Source organism: Pavona decussata, unplaced genomic scaffold, assembly GCF_977016875.1.
Source record: "Pavona decussata unplaced genomic scaffold, jaPavDecu1.1 SCAFFOLD_136, whole genome shotgun sequence".
Lineage (NCBI taxonomy): Eukaryota > Metazoa > Cnidaria > Anthozoa > Scleractinia > Agariciidae > Pavona > Pavona decussata.
The window spans coordinates 1,135-15,100 of record NW_028145549.1 but is presented as its reverse complement, the minus strand read 5'-3'; the positions used below and the strand labels follow the sequence as shown (position 1 = coordinate 15,100).

At 37.9% G+C, this 13,966-nt stretch overlaps 2 protein-coding genes across 2 annotated transcripts; both read right to left on the bottom strand.

Moving 5' to 3' along the window:
* Positions 1-6,117: 6,117 nt before the first annotated feature.
* On the bottom strand, positions 6,118-7,218 carry LOC146467385 (tachykinin-like peptides receptor 86C). The gene has a single exon (XM_085125925.1). The coding sequence runs from the start codon at positions 7,216-7,218 to the stop codon at positions 6,226-6,228; it is 993 nt and encodes a 330-aa protein (XP_084982051.1). The 3' UTR covers positions 6,118-6,225.
* Positions 7,219-12,536: 5,318 nt separating this feature from the next.
* LOC146467384 (QRFP-like peptide receptor) lies at positions 12,537-13,529 on the bottom strand. Its single transcript, XM_085125961.1, has one exon. It carries the CDS (start codon positions 13,527-13,529, stop codon positions 12,537-12,539), a length of 993 nt encoding a protein of 330 aa, XP_084982087.1.
* Between the last annotated feature and the right edge of the window lie 437 nt (positions 13,530-13,966).

Sequence of the window (13,966 nt, the reverse complement as noted above, 5' to 3'; positions counted from 1 at the left end):
CAACCACCACTGATTGTCGCCTGAAGCGAAAAACAGAATGATCTGATAAATAGTTCGGTTTCTAGTCATTTGATGTTTAAAATAAGTAATTTTCGTGCGGCGTAAATACGACGGCCTTTTTTTGTGAAATGAGAATAGCCTAATGAACTAAATAATTCCCAGCTGGAGTTTGAGTACAGATCGAGATATGATACGGAAGACAACTTGCCTGAAGTTATAGCCTGTGTTGCAGTGATGTAAATGACATTGCTAGAGTCACATTTTATCTCGTTTCATGCAAAGGTTGAAGTTCTTACTTTGAATAATTCAAAAATACCAGTGAATTGAAGGCGGCACTTGGGCCTTAAGACCATATGGCCGCACGATTTTATTAACAAAAGACTTAGATATATATATATTTCTACGACTTCAGCCAAATTGCCCTAAGAAGAATAACTTTTGGTTCAGCTGAAACTGTGATTAATGTTAGGAATTTTGTTTGTATATGTAACCTCATTAGCATGCATCCGTACAGTCAACAAAACTAGCTCCAAACAAAAGCACTCTGTTAATTGAAAGTGCTCGACAAACTTAAAACTCGCTGAAAATTTGACCATGATGTGTTAGATAGTTTTTGAGAAATTAACGTTGAAAGTGCCGAGATGCCTGGCAACTCTGTCACCCAGCCATTTTTCTTGGTAAATTTAATTTAACAGCTTTACAAGCTAAGTTCTCTGAGAATATTCAACAGATCACACTGATATTCATCCTGATTACCAGGTTTGACATGCGTTTTCAGTTTACGTTGTCCATTTACACGTACGCTAATGAGGCAAAAAAGAAACAATGGCGTCGGCAAAAATTCTTACTGAAACTTCTACTTGCCAACCAACTGCAATATTTAGTAAGCCCTGCATTACATTTTAATGCAACTATTTGGTCCGGCACCAAGGTTACCTCTGTAACGAGGAAGAAATCATTTAGAGCCGAAAGGAAACATGTTTTTAAAGTAGCCAGAAAATGTGTACAGTAATTGAAACAAACCTAATTTGTAACCTGGTTGGGTTACGAATATTTTAAAGAAACAGTCACTCAACAAGAGCTCACTTAAAGGAGACGTTAAGTCAAATTCGTGATCTAAAATGTTAGACCAACTTGGCCAGATGGTAATACTACCACAAAAGTAGCTTGACGCTAATATCATGATTGCTTCCCTTGTTCGGAGGTATTTTCATCAGATCAGTTAAGTTAAAACTAATCGTTGGGCAAACGTTTTAAACGAGAAGATGACATTTGAATTCAAAATCTTCGATAAGCCCAACACTGCACTTTACATCCGGGTTCTCACGACCCAGTGCTTTACTTGCCCGACAAGCAATATTTACTACAGCGCGGACGTGGTTCTTATGATTTCATTTAATTTATTTCAAATATATCTCAATATATTAATGTAGCTGAGTCACCAATGTGGGAGTTTTGCTGTTTGGTCCTCGCTGAACATACGTAGCTGAGTACAATATTGAGGGTCATCATGAAAATCACCTCTAGTCGACCCAGACAATAACAAGTAAGCAATAAAATAGTCATTTGAAATACTTATTTTCCGGCTACTGGCAAGAAAGATTAAATGGTCATTTGCCCGCAAAAGTTCTTTATGGAAATGGCGTTCACTTACTCATATTAATTAATTAGCACCTTGTCGGCCAATAGTAAGAAGATGGCCAATGATATTAAATAGCCATTTTATCGAAAACTGGTTATGAGCGCGTGCTAATGGCGACTGGAAGTAGATCACTGATGCTGGACTAATTCTTACTTCTACGTTCATCACTGGTCTTTTGAACTTCTACTACAAAGAAGATCTATCCTTATCTTATGGGCTGTGTTCTGCTGTGAGATGGGAGGCGAGAGAGGCGAGACAAGTAGCCGAAACTTTGAAAAATGTCAGGCAGCGAGGCCGTGGCCGCGGAAACGCATTAGCTCGCATTCTTAAAATCGAGGGTGGGTTCACTACACTGCGAATGGGAATAGCATACTTTTCAACTTCATCGCATCATTAACGCGGGAGACGTTCAAACAAATCCGGGACCAAACAACAGCATGAAACAACCGAAATATCCCTGCAAGGAGTGCAGTAAGAACGTTCGATCGAATCAAGACGCCCTGCTGTGTGCCGATTGTAATTCATGGATGCATGCTAAATGCCTTGGTTTAACCAAGGCTGCCTTCAAGTACTACTTGGATTATCCTGACATCGACTGGACATGCTTATTGTGTAGTCTTCCCTTCGCGACCATGGATTACCCGTTTGAAATAGATACTAACATACAAGTAAATGCAACTGCAACTGATATCAGGATGGAAGCGAGCTACTTCGAAAATGATTATGCTAATGACGACCTTCTGAATTCCCAGGTGAGCTCGATTCTGGAAGAAAGGAAAAACAATTCGAGCGGCGCTTTTCTTGCACATCTGAACATTAACAGCATACAAAACAAGTTCGAAGAACTAAAATTACTGAACGATAAACTGAAAGCTCACATATTTATTGTATCGGAAACCAAAATTGATCTTTCGTACCCGGACGACCGGTTCAGTCTACAAGGATACCGGTTTTATCGCAAAGACAGAGCCAAAGGAGGAGGTGGGCTCATCGCTTATTTTTCTACAGCCATACTCTCTAAGAGACTGAAACTGCCGAAAGCCTACAAGACGTTGGAAGCTTTAGCGGTAGAATGCAGTATTGGAACGAGAGAAATACTGTTCTTAGCGCTTTATAGGCCGCCTAAACAATCCAGAAAGAATAATGACCTCAGAGGATCAAAATATCAACAAAACGTTGAGGATGAAATGAATGATATTTGTCTGTGGGTGTGTCTTCAAAAGCAGTGCATAGTTATTCTGGGTGATTTGAACATGGACCGGCTTATTCCTAATCGAGGTGAGGGGAAGATCCTCAGAGATCTGGAGCAAGTATACAACTTGACACGCCTAATAACTGAGCCTATCAGAGTTACAATGCACTCCCAAACGCTCTCGGACGTGTTGCTCACAAACACCCCAGAGATATTTACAGGATGCGGAGTGTATAATCCCGAAATAAGCGACCACTGTTTGATCTATGGAGAAATGACTGATGAAGTTTGTAAGCACAGTCCCAAGACCATAACATTTAGGCAAACTAAAATTACTGACTTCGAACTATTCAATGAAGATCAAATTAATGCACCTTGCCATGTCAGTGACATCTTCACCTGTGTAGGCGACAAATATGATTATTGGAGAGGACTTTTTGAAAGCGTTGCTAATCAGCACGCGCCAATCAAAATGAAAAGAGTAAGGGAAAAGGATATCCCTTACATAACACAGGAATAGAAAAGGGCGCTGAGAAACGAAAGGAAGTACGCCAAAAAGTTTGCTGAAGACCGCACAGCTGAGAATCTGGAACTGAAAAGGAAGTATCGAAAGATAGCTACACGAGAGCGTAGAAAAGCAATCCGAGCATATTGGTATACTAAGGCGGACCAACACAAAACAAGGCCGTCGAAATTCTATGACACGTTCAAAACTTTTATCAGCAACAAGAGCAAAGAATCGGCAGCAGTACACCTTCAAACGGAGGGTGATAGTGCCGTAAAGGATCAAACGGAAGTGGGAGAGATACTAGCCAAATACTTCATTAATGCGGCATTGAGTATAGGTGGAGACCACTTGAATAATATCACGGAAGAGGACCATAGTGACCACAGCAGTGTTAAGGCCATACAAGAAGCCCACAAAGAAACCAATTTTGAATTCAAGCTCTTCACAGAGGCTGAAGTAGAGCAGGCACTGGAAAAGATTAATTCAAAGAAGTCCAGTGGATGGGACACAGGACTACCACCAAAATTACTTAAGAAGGTGGCTAAAGGAACAGCAGCAGCGTTGACCAGCCTCTATAACAATTGTATAGAGCAGAGTGCTTAGCCCAGCGCATGGAAAATGGGTGAGTGGACACCCGTATTTAAGAAGGGAGATCAACAGGATGCCGGAAACTATCGCCCCATCACCTCCCTTATAGCTGTCGACAAAATATTTGAACTCTTGTTGAGCAATCAGGTGACAAGCCATTATGATGAAACTTTGTATTACAGAATGACAGCTTACAGAAAAAGACATAGTTGCGAAACAACCTTGCTTATGCTGATAGAGGATTGGAAACAGGCTGTTGATAATGAGCAACTGGTATCAGTGTTATCTACAGATATGAGCAAGGCCTTTGACTCTCTCAGCCATTCTCTGACGGTAAAGAAACTAGAGGCTTATGGATTTGGAGGGCGATCACTTGACCTTATGCGCTCATTTTTTGACGACAGACTAAACCGAGTAAAAATGGGTGACGCTACTAGTGACTAGATAAAGATGGAACGGGGATGCCCTCAAGGATCGTCCTTTGATCCCTTACTATGGAACATCTACCAAAATGATATGTCAGCTCATGTTAAAGACGTAAATCTAACAATGTACGCTGATGATCACCAAATGTACGTCAAAGGAAGGGAACATGAAACAGTACGATGCAGAATGAAAACTCAGGGCCAGCAAGCACTGTCATGGTACTCGAATAATTTCTTACTCGCCAATCCAGACAAGTTTCAGTCTCTATACATCAATCCACGAAACCTCGATAAGGAGAAGAGCGACAAAACGCTGAGCATAAACGATCTAGATATTGCTAACGATCTAGATATTGCAAACATAGAACTAATGAAACTGCTAGGAGTTCATATAGATGAAAATCTCAACTTCACTGAGCATATCAGCACATTATGCATTAAGGCAAGCCAGAAAGTCGGAGTACTCTCACGCCTTCGAAACTTAATACCCTGCAAGGCCAAGCTACTACTGTATAAGTCTTTTATACCGCCATATTTAACTTACTGCCATCTAACCTGGCATTTTTGCAAATCATCGGACAAAAGAAAGTTAGAACGAATACAAGAACGAGCCCTAAGGGTAATATATAAATCCCATTCTGCTACATATGAAGAACTCCTAAGGCGTGCTGACATACCCTCTTTATATAACAGACGGCTTCAGGATATCATAGCACTTATGTACAAAAAATGGTCTTGTACCTGACTGCGTTTCTCAACTATTTGTCCGCAAAGGCTCTACACACTCGCTAAGGAATAGTGACTTTGTATTACCGCGTTATGAAACTACACGTTATATGGCAAGTACTCTGTTAGATATCTCGGGCCATTCTTATGGTCAAAACTTACCGACAATCAAAGAGATTCGCCCAGTTTACCTGTTTTTATAAACAAAATAAGAAAACTGAACCTTGCTGGCATTTTAATTAATGACAGCAATTGCTGTAATCTTTGTAGTCAATAGAATCATTTTAGTTTTTAAATTTTAATTTTATCCTGTACATAAGCTACACAACAGCATCTCCCATATTCGTTAATTTTAATCACTTTCTTGTAAATTTCTAACTTTTACTAGTACGATATTATATTAGTGTCCCCAATAAATCTACCTAGGCTAAATACATTGACACTTTAATAAAGGTTTTACTTACTTACTTACTATTTCAAATAACTTCTTTTCCGGCCAGCGACAAAAACTAATAATATTTATAGCAAACACTTTTTGAGAATTGGTGATATCCAATAAAAACCTTTTGTGAAAGCGGATATATAAAATAACTGGAAGAAATATCGAAGTTATTTAAGGAAATTCATTTCTCAGGGTAACACTTCTGCTCGCAACTGACGCTCACTTGGTGCACCTGCTTTTAAATTTTAGCTCCGAAACCACGATTTTCTTATAAGCCCCATTCGAGCGTTCTAAGATACTCTCACAAGGACTCTTTTACCTATGTAGCATTGCCTATGTAGCCTTGTATTTGATAAAGATTACTTCAATGCAAAATTGTCCAGTATTTTTCAAACGGTTAAATTATACTATAAAAGGGAGAAAACCTTCGTTTTCAGCGCAGTTGTAGCAGAAGAAGAGCGCCAAATTGCCTATCAGTGAATTATATTCCCTTATATCTCGCTTGCAAAAACAACAACAACACATGGGAACTAGAAAACACAGAATGGTAAATATATATTTTACCGAATTTATTTTAAATATTTGATATATAAGCTCGATAAATGTTGTCGACAATTTCCACTTATATCTGCAGCAAAAAACATTACAAATTACTTGTTTCGTTACAAGATTACAAAGTTCTCTCTTATACTGTCCACAACATCATTGGTTTGTTTCTGGAACACGATGACAGCAAAAGATTCTTTTGAACTCCTTTCGATAATTAGAACTTTGCAAAGCATATACAAATGGGTTAAAAAACGAGTTAGCACTCAGAAGGAACCTAACCGTTCTATGAAAAAAGTACAAACTTTCCCGATTATCGGCTACAGTAGTTCGGTCAATTGCCGTCAAGTAAATGAAAAATAACGAAAACGGCAGAGTACATATGCAAAACAGTATTGTAAGCGAAGCCAACAGCTTAAAAAGCTGTCTCTTTTCACGCCGATCTTCAAGCGCTTGATTGCTTGGACCATTAGTTGGTGTAGCGCAAATTGTATTCGTTATAAACATTCCACGAAAAATTTCCAAATAACAAAAGAAAACCGTCACGCAGGGAATGATTCCAAAGAAAATGCACGAATACATTATGAAACCCTTGTGATCAGAATATTCATCAAGACTCCATGGTCGTTTGCATGGATAAGTTGACAAAGGATTGGTGTCTATCGTATTTGTCATGAAGTTGGGAATACTGGATAAAACAGCAATTACCCACAAAAATGCAACGACATAAGAAAGTCTTCTTTTGGTTAATCGCAATCCAGTGTTAAACGGTTTCACAAGTGCCAAATATCTTTCAATGGCAATGGTACAAACACTTAAGACACCAATGTTTATCGTGATCGGAACCAATGCATTGCCCACAAAGACTTTGCAGATAAAATCTCCCATTGTTTTGTGAACGCTCATATTGTTCAGGGAGTAGTCATACATTCCCGGGCAAAGCAACAGCGTCGTTAAATCCGCCACGGCCAAATTCATCAAGAGGTAGTTGGTAGTCGTGTGCATCGAAGGTGTTTTTCGTACGATGGTGATTATGATGCAGTTAGCGGGAACACCGATTGCCATTATGAGGGAATATATAACGGCAAACAAAATATCCTGACGAGAAAGGGGACTGTCGTCATAAAATGTTGAGTTATTTGAAGCCATTGAATAAAGAAAACTCTGCCGAGTCCGTATGTTACTGTGCTTTAAATGAACTCAGTATGAGGTCAGCTGGTTTACTCCGTGTTTTTAATGGCTTCGATATAATTATTATTCAATAACATATTGACTTTAAGGTACACAGTAGACAGTATCCAGCTCAGCTACGTTTAGTTTGTGAATGTGTATATGTCATCGTGTTCAAATTGTAAAAGTAAACTCACAGTATTAACTTACAACGTAAAAAACACGATATAAAAAAAAAGAATTGCGTACACCTAAGTTAATGTTTAAGATGCTTAGAAACATGCCTAAAAGAAAGTATATCGCTTATTATTGTGGCCTGTGATATATGGTAATTTATTAAACGAACTTCGAAGTCCTCATCGTATGCCTGATTGATAATATATATGTCTGACTTTCTCATTTTCATTTCCTTAAATGTCATTTAAGCTTCGAAAGTTATTGTGATAACGCCAAACTTAACCGAAAATTAATTCGGAATTATTGACGTTTTTACGACAGGTTTCATTAAAAATGTTGACAAGCCAAATGTGTCTTTTAACGAAACGCTTTGTTTTCCTTTTTGGTAGTTAATTCACTTTTCTTAATGCTAATATGAAGTGGACAAATGAGACAAGTTAAGGGGAGACTTCTAAGGCTCATTTCACTGCGTAGTGCTTTCTTGATTAAAGCTGAAGACAGGCAAAAGAATAACAAATTATTTGAGAAAAGTGCCGGCTTTGAATAATCTTATGTCCGTAGTTTTAATGCCCCCTGAAAAGTTTCTCTGATCGCAGTAAGCGTCATGCCAATATTTAAAAGACCTGACAAAAGAAAACGGCATGGCATTGAAGTAGCTTGCTACATCCATAATGCTCATAACCCCTTGATGTACAGTATATATTTCTAAATGGAAAAATTTTGCCTTTATTTTAGTGTAATGTGGCTTTTTGAAACAGTCTGGCGGGCGGGGTGCCGAACGTTCCAAATTACAATTTCTGTGCCTAAAACAACTGTAACACGGACTTTGACAAAAACTGTATTCGAAGATGACCATGTTTGGTCACCTGCGAGATATCAAACACCAAGTGAACGACAACGAGTTATCCTTCTAAATTATTTTGCCTTCTCAGAAACGCTATTTGATCGGTTCCAGTAATTGCCCATATTACATCTGACCACGATCGTCTAGAAATCTCGAATTAAATGAATATTCGTTATTTTACAATGAAAAAAGAAATTGTTCTTGAATATTTGAAGTCGAAGCAAAATTTTCCTTGCCTCTTAAATTTACAACAATTAGAAAGCTCTATTCTCTCAACGCGTAGACTGAATTTCTCTCAAATTGAAACAACGGTTTCTTAGTGATGACTTCCCTGGGGCTGATGCCGTGTCGGGTGAGTTCCGGCTATCCTTTCTCTTCTTTACGACCACTTGAAGATGGCGGAAATTTGCGACGCAAGAAGAAAAAAGGTTTAGCTGATAACTCATAATAATAATACGAGATAGTGATCCTAGATTATGCCATGTTTTACAATTTCGCTAAAGCAAAAGTCACAATTTGTTTCTTTAGTAAACATAGTAAATATTTCATTGGTAAATTCTGATTTAAGTAGCAACCGTTCTTTGATGATCTGCAACGCCTGTTTCGAAACACAATAGCACCTCGGTAATGTGAATTAATTTTCTGGTAAAAACATTTGAAGCCACCATCTAAAAAAATAATCATCATTATCATTCGTGTCAGTGAGTATCGCGTGCATTATTTTTATATATACACTTATACTACGGATGAAGCTTAGTGAAATATGTAGAAACGACGTCTGGACTCTGTAGACCCTGTAGACGCAATTCAACGTAATTTTTTATTTACTTTCAGGTCTCACTGATAAAATTTCAATTCCTTTTTCTTGTTATCGGTTTTTTCGTTGTCATTCAAGGTCCATAAGTTTCCTTAATATTGCCAGAAGTAGGAGAAAATCAAATGAGATTGGTTGACATTTTGGAACACAGTTTTTTTTTTGTGAACGGTTTTTGCAAAACCTCTCGTGTTTTGAAGAAAAAATTGGTTCCTAGGAAGTTAATTCACAATTCATAATATCCATTTCGCGTGAACAGATTTGAGAAAGATTAAAAATAGACATTTAATTGGTTAGACTAAGGCTCCTTCACTGGAAGGTGCTTTATTGTCGCCTGAAGCGGGAGACAGAATGATCTGATAAATAGTTCGGTTTCTAGTCATTTGATGTTTAAAATAAGCAATCTTCGAGCGAAGTAAATACGACGGCCTATTTTTGTGAAATGAGAATAGCCTAATGAACTAAATAATTCCCAGCTGCAGTTTGAATAACTGATCGAGATATGATACGGAAGACAACTTGCCTTAAGTTATAGCCTGTGTTGTAGTGATGTAAATGACATTGCTCGAGTCCACATTTTATCTCGTATCATGCAAAGGTTGAAGTTTTTACTTTGAATAATTCAAAAATACCAGTGAATTGAAGGCGGCACTTGGGCCTTAAGACCATATGGCCGCACGATTTTATTAAAAAAAGACGTTTATGTATGTATACTTCTACGACTTCAGCCAAATTGCCGTAAGAAGTAAAACTTTTGGTTTAGCTGAAACTGTGATTAATCTTACTATAAAGAAAAGGAGGAATTTTGTTTGTATATGCAACCTCATTAGCATACATCCACACAAGCAATAAAACAAGCTCCAAACAAATGCACTCTGTTAATTAAAAGTGCTCGACAAACTGAATACTCGCTGAAAATTTGACCATGATGTGTTGGATAGTTTTTAAAAAGTAACATTGAAAGTGTCGAGGCTGTCTGGCAACTCTGTCACCCATCCATATCCCTCGGTCAATTTTACAGCTTTACGAGCTAAGTCCTCTGAGTATACTGAGCAGATCGCACTGATATTTACCCTGATTACTAAGTGTGACATGCGTTTTTAGTTTATGCTGTCCATTTCAGTTCCAAGTACATCATTTCATGTATGCTTATGAGGCAAAAAGAAACAATGGCGTCAACAAAGATTCTCATAAACTTATACTTGCCAACCAACTGCAAAATTTACTCAGAGCCCCGCATTACATTCTAACGAGGAAGAAAGCATTTAGAGTCGAAACGAAACATGTTTTTAAAGTAGCCAGAAAAAGCGTAATAGAAACAAACCTCATTTGTAACCAGGTTGGGTTACGAGTATTTGTAAGGTGGCCGAACACAGTTTGCGCGCGTTTTGTTTGTGATGCTATTGAGTGCGCGCTAGGGTTGTGGTAAGCAAATACTATCGATCCCTCGATTTTATACTAAATGGATCACAAAGGTGAGTTTTGCTCTTAAAAAAACTCAGTTTCTCATCTGTGAATCCTTCTTCATTTATCGCCGAACAAAGAAAGTGAGTTTACGAAGAGCTGAGCCTTTTTGCACGCTTTTCTTCTTTGCTGAGAAAACCTAATTAAAAGCCACGCATGCGCATTTGACCAAAAATGTGTGACTGGTTGTTTTAATGGAAATAAACCTTTTTCTAAGGAACTGCTCGTTAGAATTTTGTGAAATTTGACACAACAATAGTTCCCTAAAGGCGTAATTCGCCTACAATCAGAAATCAAAATCTAACATAGGGTATCTCCGAAAAACATTAAAGTGCAAAAACAACATTTACAGGAGATCTCTCTGTTAAAATTACATGAAAGCAGCGTCACTATTTCAGTATTTTGTGAGTATTTCTGGATACAAAGAGATGGAAAAAATCTAACGAATGCATTTTCTAAAAGTTGAGGAAAACCATTATTTGAGGACGGTTATTGGCTTGCTACGTTGCCATGGCAACGGCACCTTGCTCAACAAGAAGTATCAAAATTTATTCCTTCTTAGTTAATCTTGCACCATGCTAATTTCGAGTACTCAGAAGTACGTAGTTTTCAAATAATGTTTACCAACACCTGTATACTGGAAAACTGTGTTCGGCCAACGTACCTTTCGTGATCTAAAATATTAGACCAACTTGGCCCGATTATAATACTACCACAAAAGCAGCTTGACACTAAATCATGAAATATTCCCTTGTTCGGAGATGTTTTCATCAGATTAGTTAAGTTAAAGCTAAACGACAGAAATCGTTGGACAAACGTTTTTAACGAGAAGATGACATTTGAATTCAAAATCTCCAATTAGCCCAACACTGCATTTTACATCCGGGTTCTCACGGTCTAGTGCGTTACCTGCCAGACAAGCAATATTCACTACAACGCGGACGCGGTTCTTATGATTTCATTTAATTTATTTCAAATATATCTCAATCGGTTAATGTGGCTGAGTCACCAAAATGGGAGTTTTGCTATTCGGTCCGCGCCGAATATCCGTAGCCGAGTATCGACGGTCATCATGAAAATCACCTCTCGTCGACCCAGACAATAACAGGCAATAAAATAATTAATTGAAATAGCTATTTTCCGGATATGGAAAGAAAGGTTAAATGGTCATTTGCCCGGAAAACGTTTTTTTATGGAAATGGCATTCACTTACTCGTATTAATTATGACCTTCTCGGCCAATGGCAAGAAGATGGCCAGTGATGTATAGCCACTTTATCGAAAACTGGTTATATCAAATATCTTCTTTTCCGGCCAACAGTAAACACTAATAATATTTATAGCAAACACTTTTTGAGAATTGGTGACATACAATAAAAATCTTTTTGTGAGAGCGGATAATTATATAAATAACTGGAAAAAATATCGAAGTTATTATAGGAAAATTCATTTCTCGGGACTACGCTTTTGATCGCAACTAACGCTCACTTGGTGCACCTGCTTTTAAATTTTAGCCACAAAACCAAGATTTCCACATAAACCCCATTCGAGCGCTCTAAGAGATTCCCACAAGGACTCTTTGGTGTCATTGCCGATGCGTTTACGTGTGTAGCATTGCCTATGTAGCTTTGTATTTGATAGAGATTTTTTCAATGCAAAATTGTCCAGTTTTTTTTATAACGGTTAAATTATACTATAGAAGGGAGAAAACCCTCGTTTTCAGCCCATTTGTAACAAAACGAAGTGCGCCAAGATCCCGATCACTAAATTATATTCCCTCATATCTCGCTTCCAAAAAGAACAACAACAACAACACATCGGAACTAGAGAATACAGAATGGTAAATGCATATTTCACCGGATTTTTTTTTAATATTTGATCTATAAGCTGGCTAATAACATTGTCGACAATTTACAATTGTATCTGCAGCAAAAAAGATTACACCTATTTCGACACAACACTACAAAGTTCTTTCCTTCACTTTCTATGAACTGTAATTTCATAGGCTTGTTTCTTGTGCGCGCTTACAGCAGACAATTCTTTTGAACTCCTTTCGATAATTAGAACTTTGCAAAGCATATACGAGTGGATTAAAAAACGAGTTAGCATTTATAAGAAACTTAACCATTCTATGAACAAAATACAAACGTTCCCAATTATCGGATACAGTAGTTCGGTCAATTGTAGTCAAATATATGAAAAATAATGAAAACGGCAGAGTACATATGCAAAACAGTATTGTAAGCCAAACTAACAGCTTAAAAAGCTGTTTCTTTGCACGCTGATCTTCAAGCGCTTGATTGCTTGGACCATTAGCGGGTGTCACGCAAATTGTATTCGTGATGAACAGGCCACGGAAAATTTCAAAATAGCAAAAGAACACTATCACACATGGAATGATTTCAAAGAAAACGCAAGTGTAAATTATATAGCTGCCATGATCGGAATATTCGTCAAGACTCCATGGCCGTTTGCATGGATAAGTTGACAAAGGATCGTTGTCTATCGTATTTGTCATGAAGTCGGGAATACAGGATAAAACAGCAATTACCCACAAAAACGCAACGGCATAGGGAAGTCTTGTCTTGGTTAATCGCAATCCAGTGTTAAACGGTTTCACAAGTGCCAAGTATCTTTCAGTGGCAAGGGTACAAACGGTTAAGGCACCAACGTTCGCGGTGATCGGCACCAATGCATTGCCCACGAAGAATTTGCAGATAAAATCTCCCATTGTTTTGTGGACGCTCATTTTGTTCAGGGAGTAGTCATACATTCCCGGGCAAAGCAACAGCGTCGTTAAATCCGCCACGGCCAAATTCATCAAGAGGTAGTTGGTAGTCGTGTGCATCGAAGGTGTTTTTCTTACGATGGTGATTATGATGCAGTTAGCGGGAACACCGATTGCTACTATGAGTGAATTTATAACGGCAAACAAAATATCCTGACGAGAAAGGGGACTGTCGTCATAAAATGTTGAGTTATTTGAAGCCATTGAATAAAGAAAATTCTGCCGAGTCCGTATGTTACTGTGCTTTAAACGAACTCAGTATGAGGTCAGCTGGTTTGCTCCGTGTAGTTAATGGCTTCGATATAATTATTATTCAATAACATATTGACTTTAAGGTACACAGTAGACAGTATCCAGCTCAGCTACGTTTAGTTTGTGAATGTGTATATGTCATCGTGTTCAAATTGTAAAAGTAAACTCACAGTATTAACTTACAACGTAAAAAACACGAAGTAAAAAAAAAAAGAATTGCGTACACCTAAGTTAATGTTTAGGATGCTTAGAAACATGCCTAAAAGAAAGTATATCGCTTATTATTGTGGCCTGTGATATATGGTAATTTATTAAACGAACTATCATACGCCTGTCTAATAGTATATATGTCTGACTTTCTCATTTTCATTTCCTTAAATGTCATTTAA

Coding starts and splice junctions, on each gene's coding strand:
- LOC146467385 (XM_085125925.1), bottom strand. CDS start 7,218: ATGGCTTCAAATAACTCAACATTTTATGACGACAGTCCCCTTTCTCGT.
- LOC146467384 (XM_085125961.1), bottom strand. CDS start 13,529: ATGGCTTCAAATAACTCAACATTTTATGACGACAGTCCCCTTTCTCGT.